Source organism: Nilaparvata lugens, chromosome 7 (assembly GCF_014356525.2).
Source record: "Nilaparvata lugens isolate BPH chromosome 7, ASM1435652v1, whole genome shotgun sequence".
Classification (NCBI taxonomy): Eukaryota; Metazoa; Arthropoda; class Insecta; order Hemiptera; family Delphacidae; genus Nilaparvata; species Nilaparvata lugens.
This window is the reverse complement of record NC_052510.1, coordinates 11,788,395-11,802,898: the sequence shown is the minus strand read 5'-3', so window position 1 is coordinate 11,802,898 and position 14,504 is coordinate 11,788,395. Positions and strand designations below refer to the sequence as shown.

Sequence of the window (14,504 nt, the reverse complement as noted above, 5' to 3'; positions counted from 1 at the left end):
CTCTGAGTAAAATTTAATTGAATTGGAATACCCACTCTCATTCGAGTTTTCTAGTCAATGGGGAGCAGATTCTAAGGATCAAAGTAGTGTCGAATTCAATAATTGGGATCACTATTCCAACAATTGATATCATGAATTCAGAGACTATTTTAATATGAAGCTTTTTCATACTGATTTTCAAACTGAACTTACTCAACAGCTCTCAACATAATATTTCCTGAAAATGTTGAATCAAGAATCAGCACTTCAATCCCAATTCCAATTCATTTCATCCGAAATACAATCTCAATAGAAACTGTTGAAAAAAACAATTACTGTTATAACTTCAACTCAAACCTCCTCAAGTAATTACAATTCCAAGTTATTTCAATCAATTTCCTATCTAATAAACTAAAATTGATGTATAAATTCTAGAAAAGTGTAACTGTCAATCATTACACTGTTACAACAATATTCTAATTGAACTAAACTGAACTGGACTAAACTCTTCCCATCCAATTTTCCTGAGAATTGAAGCCACAACTTCAAGCCAACATCAAACTCCAACAACTACTACTACTAAAACTCCAATGTCAAGTTCCTTAATTCAATTTACCATCGACTAAACTACAAATGTGTAGATTATAGATTGGTGCAATTGTGAATTATTACACTGTAACAATAATACTGCAATCGAACTGAAGTAAACTAAACTCTTTCTATGCAATTTTCCTTCGGATTTATGTCAAAACTTTAAGCCAATATTCAACTCAAACTAGTACTACTAAGTGAGAACTCCAATGTCAAGGGGCCATATGTTGAGCATTTGCTTATACTTCTAAAATTTGCTTCATTTTCTATGAATAAACGTGAGCAAAACCTTTTGCCCATGCTCATCAAAAAAATAGTTTGAGCATTTGCTCAAAAGTAAAAGCTTTTGCACAAAATTGTATGAATAAACTAGAGCATTTGCTCAACTTTTGAAGCAAATGCTTCAAAAAAGGTGAGTCTAGTCTAGAGCAGCTTATCACCTTTTGCTCATAGTAAAATGGCTCAACTAATTCGTATGAGGAAGAGGAAACTATACCAGATACGATCACAACCAATAGTTGAGAACTATAAAACTCATTTTGGATTCAACCACGATATATATCACCATTATCCCTACAAAAGAATAAATACAAAAGATAGCTGTACCTGTTATAAAGATAGCCATCACAAAATAGGAAATAGGCATTTAAGAAGATGAGAGTGTAGACGATTATAAGAAGGCTATTATAAGAAATAAGAACATACTGAAGATTTTTATAGAGATGACATTTTTTCACGCTATTATTTTAAAATTCTAAACTCAACTAACCTGAAACTCTATTCATAAATAGAAAACAGAGCAGACGACGCAAACAAAAGCGGTGCACCCTGCATATTCAGCGCTTCCGTGAGCTATAAAACCAAAGTAAGGCTGCAAAAGCGAATCAGCTGATGAAAAATCTTTAAAATACGTAGGCATTTGCTCCAGAGTTCAGGAGCATAAGGTAAAGCTTATTCATATAAAAATGAGCAAATACTTTTGCTTCTACGTTTTTCTAATGAGCAAAAACCTTATACTCCATGCTCATGAGCATTTGCTCTGGTTTTATTCATATGGGCCAAGTTCCTCTATTCAATTTCCTATCGACTAAAATCTGAACTACAATTGTGTAAATTATCGACTAAAATTAATAAGTCGTCTAATTATCGACTAGTGTCCTATCGACTAAACCTAAACTACAATTGTGTGAATTGTAGTAAAGTGTAACTGTGAATTATTACACTGTAAAAATAATATTTCTATTAAACAAAACTGGACTAAAGTAAACTAAACTAAACTCTTTCCATCCAACTCTCCATTCAACAGATAAATCCATCCTCTACCAGAGTCGACTAACCTCCTCGACTATTTGCAGCAAGCACCCTTAGCCAGCAGTGCGGTCAGCCCTAATAGCACACTAACCACCCCGCAACGCAACGGAAGCAAGTTGATGCGCACAATTGTTGCGTGGAGGGGATGGAGGGGCGGTGTGGAGTGGGGGCGGCAAGTTGGCTTCGGAGGCGGCACTCGTCAGTCAGCGACTCAGTGTTGTGCGGGAGTCTGGCCGTGACGGTTGGGTTTGTCGGACTGTGATCGGACGACAAGTCGTCGTGGAAAAGTCGTCATGAACACGACGTAGCACGTGTGCCGTGTCTCTCAAACAAGGCATGGCGCCCGCATTCATTCTGTTCTTCATCTTTTTCTTGTCGCTGGTGACTGTTGTCTTCGTTCCAGGCAAGTGATGACTATGTTTTTTGAATTCATACAGTAATTTATAACAAATATTATATTTGGCCAAAGTGTTTTCCGGTCCTCTTCGTAATATACAAAACTTTGAAAATTGAAAATAGAGTTTCTATTCTAAATTAAAAATTTGTAGACATCGTGATGGTTAAATTACTTGCCATGAGGTTTATGTGTCAAAGACAAAAAGGAATAAATTTCTGCTGATGTGATGGATAAATCATTATTTCGAGATTATGTTATACACTTGCACAAATAATTGCTTCAATCTACTCACTATTGATCAAAATATTATTTTTTCTTGCCAACCAATTTTAATATCAAAGAAGTATCAAACTAATTTGCGTTTTTTCGATGTTTCCTTCAATACTTTCCGAACTTTATTGAAATTTTTATAATAGAAGTTCCAGTAAATTGGAAGCTCATTAAAAAATGTTCAACTACTTTCTATAGTAGTTTTATTGAATTAGTTAGCGATATTGGAATTTTATTGATATGTTTGTACAAGATATTACTTGTTTCTCTGTGAAAAAGATTTTTTGACGATTATTGCTCAATTCATCAAGATTCAATGGGTGAGCGATAATGTTTTTTGGAGATCTTGAAAAGTTTCGTCATTATTGTCAGTTTGACAATACTTATGATGGTTATAGATAAGAAGTCTCTCTTGAATATTCTATTCGCAGAGACTTGATATTGATATTTTCTCAATTATTGTCATTCTATGTTAAATCGGTGTTGAATTGATTTAAAATCTATTAGATTCGAATAGAGTTTGATAATTTAATTTAATTGAAGAATTAATTTAATCCATTCATCACATTGTGTACAAATACATGAGATGAGGAAAGGAAAGGCACAACAGGCTCATGCCCAAAACTGTACCATTTCCAATTTATACTAATGTATAATGTCCAAATCAAAATGTTGGTTATGTCACTTTCACTTTTCAAAATACAATTTACGCTCTTCAATACTCAGATAAACGAGTAAATTTGAATCAAATAAGTACTATAATGCGCAAATATCATTAGATGAAATTTCCTCGATTTTTTCTCCACAATAATGGAATTGATAAGCTTCAGGTGATTAACTACCTGATCGATTTCAATGGATCTTATCCGATTATGTACTTGTTATCAACGATCTGACAATTCAGTGGAGCTACAACTGCAAAAACTTCAGTGTAGTCCAACCGACGTGACTATGATTACAGACTGATTACGTAATTATTAATTATTTGATTCAAATTGGATTGAGAAATTGTTTTCCTAGGATGCATATGACGCTTTATCTGGTCTTGCTGATAATTGCTGTCAATTTTAAACACTTCATCTATCTTGATATTTTTTTCCAGAAAAAACACTTTCTAAATATTTTCCTCTTCTGAATGTTATTCTATGAACTTGCAATAGTGAACAGAATTCAAAAATCAATTAGTGTCAAAAAATATTCAAAACTGAATATTAATAAACTGACAGTTCGTCATGGCAAGTGAACTGGATGAGTACTTCTCAGATGGAAGACTAGTATTTGGATAATGTTGCCAATACATTTGTGCTGCCGCACAAACTTTGTTTTGCTGGCAACGCCAATATTATATTAGATAATTATCCAGGTCCGATCCGGTCCGATATCGGACCGGAAGTGAATCATGGATCACCACGAAATCACAGGAGAGCAGGCTGCAGGCAGCAGAAATGAGATTCCTACGCAGAACGAAGGGCTGTGACAGACGAGACCACATAAGAAATGAAGAAATAAGAAGAGAATTGGGTGCCTTCAACATGAATGAAAAAGTTGTATGTCATCGAAACGAGTGGAGGGAACATAAAAGAATGCCAACGGAAAGAATTCCTTTAAAAATTTTTGAATTACCATCCGATAGGAAAAAGAGACATTGGTAGACCTTGGAAAAGATGGCAATAGAGGAAATCAAATAAGAATATAGGAAAAGCTGATAAAGAAATTCAAAATTAATAACATTTTATACTTGTATAAGCTATAAATTTTAGATATAATATATTCCTCCAAAACATTTAAATTTTTTGTAGAATGCTGTTGTGAGTCGGAACAGGCAAAAGCCTAATCCATGAAGGCAAGAAGAAGAAGAAGAAGAAGAAGATAATTATCCAGTTTCAATGAAAGCTTTCGTAATTTTGTTGGTGAATTTCTAATGTATGAAACTGAATTTTGTTTTCCATTTTTTTTTTAACTATTTATATGAATTTGGCCATAAATTTGATCTGATTTGAATACGATCTGCCTGTGATTCTTGCGCTTAAATTTTTCATGAAAAAGGCTACTTTTAATTTTCCTTCACTGTCCTTCGAACTGATCAGGGGCACCATCCGACTTATTTCTAACTTGGCTACTTCTGTTTACTTTTCGGAATAAGCTCAATGAATACATTGGATACATTGATACAGTTAAACAGTGAATTAAATACATTGTCATCTGACATTGTTTATGGGACCTTTTTCTCCTTTGAAAGATAAATAATTTAATCCATATGATGCTTCAATCTTTGAATCTATACAGTGCATCTATATTGTCCATTGTTTCATGGAGAAAATGGCAATTGATTGTCAGGTAAAATCCCTAATTTCAATTTATTCACAACACACAAAAATACAATGAGTAAAGGCAATATACAACAAAACAATAATAATAACATTAACAATGATATTAACACATTAAAAGACAATATCGCTAAAATGATGTGTGCTGGAAGGAAGAGGGGGGAAATACCTTTTCTTTTTCTCGATTTCTGAAAAACTGCTTCCTGCTGTACCCTGTGATACTACTCAAGTTTTATCGAAAATAAACTCTGAACAAATTTAGGGAAGAATCTGTTGGAATAAGCTTCCTGTTTGATGATTGTTGAGAGCTCTCAGCTTGAAGGATAATTATTGTCTCTCTAAATAATAATTTTTTCTTGAAAATTCCACACTGAAGGCACTGTAGCTATACTTGCAAAAGGGCTTGATTGAGTTTCATCAAGAACAACATATTATTTCAGTGTTATATCTAAGGTGTTTGTTACATGTAAACACTCAACATATCCGTGCAGTGTAAGTGCTACTCCAACTGCTTTGCCAGGAGTAACCAACCCCACTTGAGTGGCGTATTGAAGACATGTATTCCATACAAGCAAAGACCATTGTGGTGTTGTAGTAGCTTTGAGCTCAGGTAACCTGCACTGCCCGGTTTATACCATGATTTAAACGAGGGTAGTACTTGAAAATAATGCCACCCCAAAATCGCTCCTCTTGTCTTATCTTGTCGCGGAATTTAATTTCAAGCTTATCTCCTGGTTTGTGAAGTATAGAGAAGGAGGATGTGAAGAGAAGAAAGGAGAAGGAGGGGACGGAAGCAGTCTCTTCTCTCTCTCTCTCTCTGTTCGTCTCCGGAAGAGGGGCGTTATAAATTCAAGGGCTGTTCAATTTGATGAGAAGCACAGCATCGCCTTTGATAGACGAAACCATCGCTGGTTGTAGTCCTGTAAGAGATTCAAGACAGAATTGGTCTTTGAAACGGTGCAAGAGAAGCATGGAAGACAGGAAATGAGGGGAAGGGAGTGAACGAAGAAGGAAGAGGGGGAAAATAATGACAGTTTTTTATTGGAATGACATGAAGATAACTTATGAAAACTGAATCAGAGTTGTTATTGTACGCCGTACAAGAGATATTGCGTTGGAGGAGTACAGTACAATCAAAGTAGCCACGATTTTGTCAGTGTAATTGAAATTCACTAATACATTCCAAAAAAATTGAAATTTATCAAAAATAACAATATTGAATGAAAAAGACTAAGAAATTGTTAAAAACCACAGATTTATTGATACTTAGAAAGACCGGTTTCGGTTATTACACTATTGTCAATCTCTGACAAACATTCAATATGAATAATTATTACCTCAATATCAACTTCTCAACTACACAAAAAGGGAAAAATAGCAATGTAAATGTTTATAAATCGAATCATAAACACCACATAACCTCTTGACCATCTATTTTAAATCAAGGTTGAAAGCAGTTTTGGGCGAATGCCTGTTGTTTTTACCTGAATTGTATCCATGAATGAATAAATAAATGAATGAATGTGATAACTTGAAGGATGTTCAGTTGATTGATTATCAACATCAACATACTACAAAACTGAATTGAATACGATGAATGTAGAGGATATGAGATTATTTTGGAACTGAAATATCATGAATATCATGGGTTCTTTGTTTGAAAGATCGAATCCAATCTTTCTATATTAAAGCTGCAAAGACAAAAAATTCACAGCCAATACAGCTGATTGTCACGGAGAACCCACCTCAAAATCAGTTAGACAACACACTGTAGGCTATAGGAAAACCTCCAAATCACGAAAATTTTACCTCTCTGGCCCCCAAATTTTTTCGACTTTTGAAATCAGCCTCGCACAGAAAATTCGATAGAAGCTTTTTTGTTCAGCTCCCGGAGTATAAGTTAAAAGGTGTAAGAATTTCATCAACTTATCAACTTAATTGCAACTTTAAGTTATTCTCATTGAGTTGATTACAGTATTTTCATGCTAAACGTTTTTCCCCTCATACCATTCGCATATATTATTATATTATTTGATAATGCGATGTCATGAGAATGTTCTGCTGAAAAGCATGATTAAAAATTTATATAAGTTCGATAATTTATCATATCATATTATTGATTAGTTTTGAATTATTTCTTTTTTTTCAGAAAATAACTTACTATCAAAACATGAGTAACAACAATTTCGATTGCAGAGGGGATGGAGTATTGTTCCATTATGGATGATGATTATGAGCCAAGAAATTTTTTTGATTTCGAATTTATAATTAATTCTCTGCTTTCTAGTAAAGGAAACAAGGCTACGGTTGAGACTTCCCTCTCGAGTAAATAAATATTCAATTCTAGCAAAGTACCTGATTATTATTCTCATCTGAATTGTTCATTCTACCTTAATCATCAATGTCCATGCTTTAGCTACCAATTAAACTCTGTTTCTCCCTTTCTAGAGGCCTTCTCTCTCCTTTCTTCCGCCTTAAGGAGAAGCAGCTCGCTTTCTCTACACTCTCCAACCAAAATTCGCTTTTCCCAGGAGCCGGGTACTGTGAATCAATGCTTTTCTGAAGAGATTGAACCTGGAATTAAAGCCACTCCAGAAATCCTTCTGTTTTATTTTCTCTCTGCTGTTGATTTAATTTTCCTGACAAGTGTTTTTTTTCCTTTCTAGCGGCAAAACAAATTAATTCCGCCGTTCTGAAGATGGAATTTCGGCGAAAACAAACAATAATAAGGAAAGAAACGATGGCAACTGATGAATTAATAAAATTCGTTGTGATTATTGCTTTATTTGTACCTGTTGATCGTCAGATAATTATCAATTATTGAACAAGAGTTTTTTTTTGGAATTTCTCTCTCAAGTTATAACTCAACTTTTACACAGGTTCAAAAGAAGCGTATTCTCTGAACTCCCTTCTTCATATTCCCATTTCCTACTCGCACATATTCTTACACACTTTCTTCTCCTTCTACATATTAATGCTTTTTCTTTCCTTCTTTTCGTGTTTAATATTTTGAAGTGTAATACTTAATTTGATTAATTTATTCATTAATTATTGATTTAAAAATACAATTATCTATCTATTTTTTCATTTCCTCCATTCTCCTCTTTCCAATTCTCCTACTCCTTATCTTAATCGTTCGTCTCTTTCTTATTTCCTTCCATTTGTTGTTCCATCCATTTCAAGATACTACAAACTCAACGCTACGCGACAAATGCGCTTTTCTCATAGAAAGATTCACTAAGTACGGTGATCTAGATCAGAGCGCGAGCTTACCACGTTCCATTGTTGTTGGCAGGATCTTTACCAGATCGCGCATGAAAATACTCTTAATATATGTCTTAGATTATGTCTAGTTGAATCACGCGATCTGCGATCTTCTTGCGCACTTCTGGCGTTACATTTGTATGCCGCGTAATCTCTACTTTACTTCATTTATTCGTCATATGGAATAGCATCAAGGAAGGAACGCTCCTCCAGTATATGACACGTGAAAGTGTAATCTAATAAATAAATGTTTATTTACCAAAAAAAAACTAAAACTACAACATCAATTACACAAAATATTAGATAAATTACAATATTACATACAAAAGTTAGTTACAAAAAATTCTTATAATGTGTCCTCCACTTGTTTAGTTATTGTCTAATATATTGCTAATATCCTCCATCTATCAAACATAACAGACAAGAAAACCAATGTCTGTAAGCATCTTAATATTCCTTATTTCCTAGTCATCTGTCTTCTTGATGCAACAATATTCCTTTAATCGATCCTCATGAACATTCTTCTTTTTCCAAAATTATTCCATTCAATCTCATTCAATTTCCTCTGTCATCTACTGTATTTCAATCATATTCCTCTATCTCGTTGATTCTTTTTTCTTAGGGCTACTGTTGAATATAAATAACAATATGAATCTGAGTACCCTTTTTAATTTGTCACGACATGTTTCGGCTACTAATGCCATTTTCGAGAGACATGTGACATGAACATTTTTCGAAACACGTCGTGACGAAATGATTCGAAAAATGGTACTCAGATTTATATTTTCATTTACATTCTCTATCTGGCTTTGTTTCTCTCACCTCTCAATCTTTTTAATCCTTTATGTGTTCGACTCTGCTCTTGTCTCTTATTTTCTCCTTCTTTTTGGTATAAATCAAACAGTATTCCTCATCAACCACATCATCTCCCACTTGTCTTGTTCCCTTGTCCCCCCTTCTCTTCTTCCCTTATCAGGAAATCATCTCTTACCTCCTCACCAACCATAATATTGCTGTACTACTTTTGTTTGTCCTAATCTTACTTATACTTCTCTATTATGCTTCTCAAACTTTCGCCCTTCTTTCACCTCCAATCACTATCTTCCTTCTTCCTGTTCTCTTTCTAACCCTCTCTCTGTCCTTTGCCTTTCTACCTGTTTCCAAAATACACCTCCTCCATCGAATTCTCATTCATCTCTATTTGTCTTCCTCATCTACAACTTCACCTTTCTCTTCACCTTCTACCTCCTTTACACCTCCTTCCTTGAAGTCTCATTACTTCTCTTCGTTTCCTTTCTCTCCACCTTCTTCCCCCTCTATACCTCCTTTCTTATCCTTCATCTTTGTTCCCCAACTCTTTTCTCCCCCATCGTGAATCAAGAGCCTTGGATATTTATCAATCAATAAAAAATTCACCTCTAATAACGCGAGATATTGAAGGCGAAGCCCGAAGCAATATCGGCAGGGCGAGTAAATAATTTCTCGAAAATTTCTATTCGAGATAAAAAGTTCTGAAGTGGAGCTTTATTGATTCACAAGCCCCTGAACAAGTTGAAAGTTTGTCGGTTGGGCTTCGGCTCGGCTGGCTACTGAGGGATAAGGGCATACCCCTCAACCCCTCTCCACTGGAACTACTAACCCAACAGTCGAAAAGTTGGACTCAATCAGATAGTGCTCAGTTGGGTTGACTCGGGGAGGGGGAGGGGAATATTTGGGTACTAAGGAGGGAGTAAGGTCATCAGCAAACTCATTCTCTTGATCATCAAAAACTATAAGTCCATCAATCATTCTTAACCTAGATTGTGAGATTTGAATTTTTCTCAGGAGTTACTTTTCACAAGGCTCTCAGGTTTTTTCTGCAAGTGGATGAGCTGTAGTAATCCACAACTGACTTCCATTGAATAATCCTCATCAACTGCACCTACACTAAAAGCTGGACACCGACAAGACCGTTCTGTTTGTATCCTAAGAAAATCGACAAGGATTGACAAAACAGTGAACTAGAGATAATGTGATGTGAGAAACATTGGAAAACGGAGATTTTACGGGAGGAACAGCATTGGAATGTATAGGCTTAGGAGCACAACTTTATCAGTTTCTACATTCTACAACCGTACTAATGTAGCAAAACCACCTCTATCAAACCTTAATTTTACCTCTTTCAACCCTCAAATCCAGAAGTCAATCGCAAATTCAATCTTAGCTACAACGCTGACCCTGACTTTGACAGGGCATTGCTGAGTTCAATCCCCGCTTGGCAGACTCAAAAATGTCTAATTCAATCTAAATTCCAGACTATTTGCATTGTCACCCCTCACTTGCATCAATGTCTGCATCCAAATGAGTCGTTTGTGGAAGGTGAAGGAGGAGACCAAATGGAAATTAGTAGGAGAATAGAGGGTATGAATATAAGAAGGAGAAGTGAGTGAAGAGAGAAGATAAAGGAGATAGGTGAGAGGACGAAGAAGACGAAGCAGAATAAAAGGAAGAGGAGAAGAAGAAGTGGGAGACGAAGAAGAAGAAGAAGGAGAAGTGATAGAAGGAAAAGAAGGAGGAGAAGGGAAAGAAAGAAGAAGAAGTTGGACAATAAGTAGAATAAGAAGAAGAAGAAGCAGTAGAAGACTGTAAAAAGAAGCTGAGGTTCAAGGGTAGACTAGCTACAAAATCGAAATCAACGGGAAGAGATGATGAATAATAATTGGAGCAAGGTAGAGGAGGAACTAGAGTAAGTAATGGATGAAGAAGAAGAAAAGTAGTGTTCGAAGAGTAGCAGGAAAGGTATGAGAAGTAGGGGGGAGAAGAAAGATAAGAAAGAGAGGGAAGGTGAAAAGGAGAAAGGGGAGAAGGGGGGAAGGAGGAGAAGAAGAAGAAGAAGGAGAAGGAGAGAAGGAGGAGAAGGAGGAGAAGGAGGAGAAGGAGGAGAAGGAGGAGAAGGAGGAGAAGGAGGAGAAGGAGGAGAAGGAGGAGAAGGAGGAGAAGGAGGAGAAGGAGGAGAAGGAGGAGAAGGAGGAGAAGGAGGAGAAGGAGGAGAAGGAGGAGAAGGAGGAGAAGGAGGAGAAGGAGGAGAAGGAGGAGAAGGAGGAAGGAAAATAAAGAAGAAGGAGAATAAGCAAGAATTGGGAAAGTGGAAGTGGAAGAAGAATGAAACAGAGGAGAATAATCATGAAGCGGTGGAGAGGAAGGTAACTGGAAGAAAGAAACTGAGAAGGAAGAGGAGGAGGAGGAGTAGGAAAAGGAGGAGGAGAATGACGAGGAGATGGATGAGGAGGAGGTGGGGGAGGGAATGTTGAGGAATAGGAGGAGAACAATGATTAGTATAAGAAGAATGAGGGAGAGGAAAGGGAGGAAGATGGAAAGTATTCAGTCTAAAGGAACTGATAGAGGAGGAACTATAAGATAGAGGTCGTTGTGGTCACAACTCGTTACCAAAGTCAAACAGGGTATAATTAACGACAGCAACTTGCTGCAGTCAACCCTGGCTCAGTTTTCATCTCCCCCTCAACCCTCCTTACCAAGCACCCCCTTTAAAGGAGTCTGATGACTTTCCAAAGCCTAAACCGATTCCGTAAACATTTAGGCGACGACTATCTGTTGGGGACCTTCCGTCATAATATCCTACTACTGCTGACAATTCCAATGCAATGCTCTGTTATCCTAATTCATCCACTATTCACTGCACTATCTCGTTTTTCATTATACTGTCTTCCCTGATCTCTACCAATTTTCAATTGTAGATATTGAACTCTAACACTCCACACTTTTTCTCATCTTGTAGTTCCAATCCCTCAAGACCCTGAAATTTCTAAATCTCTTTAAGAAAAACAACAAGAGTTCTATAAGAGTTCAAGACAATATTTTTAGTAGTTATATTATTAACTAGCCGTCAGGCTCGCTTCGCTCGCCATATCCGTCTAGCAAGGTGGCTCCGCCCCCTGCACCCCCGACTGGATCGTCCAAAAATGAGATTAGCGGGCTCGCTTCGCTCGCCTGCATGTAGACCTCAGCGGAACCTCTGTACCGAATTTGAACGTATTATGTCAATTTGATCTCGGAATACACCTGTTACTATATCGGCGTATCTTTGGCGAACAAAATTCTTCCACCTCAGCTAAACCTATGTACTGAATTTTTTTAATATATTTCCATCAATTATTGAAAAAGGTGAGGAAACGCAGAAAAGCTGAGAAAACGCTAATTTTGGTCAACTGGATAAATTAGTATTTAGGAGGTCCTGGATAAATGCATTCCAATCTTCAATTTGGTGCCAACCTAACAAAGTCTACTCAACTTAATGCCAACCTGACAAAAGTTTCAATTTAGTTACTAGAACAACTGTTTCGAAGAGGTACTCTCTCTAGATTATAGTTCTATATTAACATATGGTATGGACATTTCAATTATAATTTTAAGATATTGGAATAAGAAGAATATACATGCTAAAAGTACTTTAAACCCTTAAAATCACCTTTAGAGTTAAAATATCGCCAAGATTTCTTAATGCGCCTCTAAAGGGCCAACTGAACATACCTACCAAATTTGAACGTTTTTGGTCCGGTAGATTTTTAGTTCTTTGAGTGAGTGAGTGAGTGAGTGGGTGAGTGAGTCAGTCAGTCAGTGAGTGAGTGCCATTTTGCTTTTATATTTATATAGATAGTTTCTCACACACACACACACACACACACACACACACACACACAAAAAAAAAAAAAAACCAAAAACCACTTTTTCGGACTCAGGGAACCTTGAAACGTAAAGAAATTTAGAAATTGGGGCACCTTAATTTTTTCTGAAAGCAATACTTTCCTTACCTATGGTAATAGGGCAAGGAAAGTAAAAACAACAAGAGTTTTTTCTTGATTTGTTTTCTTAATTATTCACAATAATTATCAACCTATTTCGTGATCGTGACACTTTCAAATACTGTATCTCCTTGTATTTCATTCTATGATAATTCCTAACTCAATCATTTGATGTATTAGTGAGTGAAACTCTACATTCAGACTCTGAGTCAGACTGAGCAATCTGCGATTGGAATGGATGAATAAATTCGAATGGATGAATAAATGGATGAATAGATGTGAATCTCCTTTTCTTTGATACTTGTAGTTCTTATGTGAAATCAACACTTATCATAATCATAATCTCTTATGCTATCGAAAAAAACTGCAGTTCATAATCCTAATCATTTTTCAGTAAATGAACAGAGGTCAGCAACAACGTATGTTGTTGACTATTCATCATTACATGCGGATCTATCAGAAGGTTTGTTAACGTTTACATCAGCATTCATGAATATCCTGAATATCATGATTATATATCGAAGTTTCTCCGATCATCTTATCATATCTTATGAGAGCAACCCAAACTTATTCAATTAAACTACTTCAGATGTAATATTGATTGGACTTCTATTCAAACTATCTGAATCCACTGAATTCAATCTCATCTCATGAAACTCGTGGTAGCGGACTGTTGAGTGCATCAATGGCTGTCCTCCTTCCGAGAGATAAGATGAGTGAGAGAATGAGAGATGGAGAGTGAAGATGTGGAAGAAAATCAATCGACGAAGGAGAGGGAGGAGCTCATAAGAAGTAGAATGAGAAAAGATTGAAAGAGTTAAAAGATGAAATGAAAGAAAAAGGAGAAGAAGAGATAGAGGGAGAAGATGAAAAGAAGAAGGAGGAGGAGTAAAAGGAAAGGAAGAAGAAGGAAAGGAATAAGGAAAAAATGAAAATAGGAAGAAGAAGAACAAGAAGAAAAGGGAGGTGATAAGAGAGAAGTTGATGAATGTAGAAGAGAGAGAAAAGTAGTTTGAGAATGTAGTTTTAACAGTCAAAGATGATATTCGAAAGAGGAAAATCAATATCAAAAAGAATAAGAGAGATGAAAATAGGAAGATACAATACTGTATGAGGGAGACAGAAAATGACAATAGAAAGCAGGTAAGGATACAAGGGACTGGTGAAGAAGAAGATAATAAATGAACAGATGAGGAAAAGTTTTGAAATAAAGGAGGCAGTGATATAGAATAATAAGCAACAATATTAGTTGTGAAAGAATGAGTATAATGTAGAAGTTAATCTTCACGTGGAGAAAATGGTAATAAATGAATAGCATAGGAGAAGATCCAAGAATATATTATAAGACAGTTTTATAAAAGAGTGAGCAGAAATAAGGCTAGTTGTAGAAGAAGGAGTAGGGATAAAACAAGATGGAGGACTAGCAGAATTATCTATTTTCTGGCTAAGAAACGATTGGTGAAGGGTTGTAGACACCACCAACCACCAGTTAGGGCGTCCAATTCCAATTCATCCCTGTAAGTGCTCTTGATCCAAGGCCAAATCATCTGCCCAGTCATAATTTGC

The 14,504-nt window shown here is 36.0% G+C and overlaps 1 protein-coding gene across 1 annotated transcript in view; it reads left to right on the top strand.

Moving 5' to 3' along the window:
• Positions 1–2,077: 2,077 nt before the first annotated feature.
• LOC111051075 overlaps positions 2,078–14,504 on the top strand; it is a 196,233-nt gene continuing 183,806 nt past the window's right edge. The window contains exon 1 of the mRNA XM_039432046.1: positions 2,078–2,284. Coding sequence (XP_039287980.1) covers positions 2,218–2,284 — 67 coding nt within the window. The 5' untranslated portion in view covers positions 2,078–2,217. The remainder of the gene's footprint in view (positions 2,285–14,504) is intronic.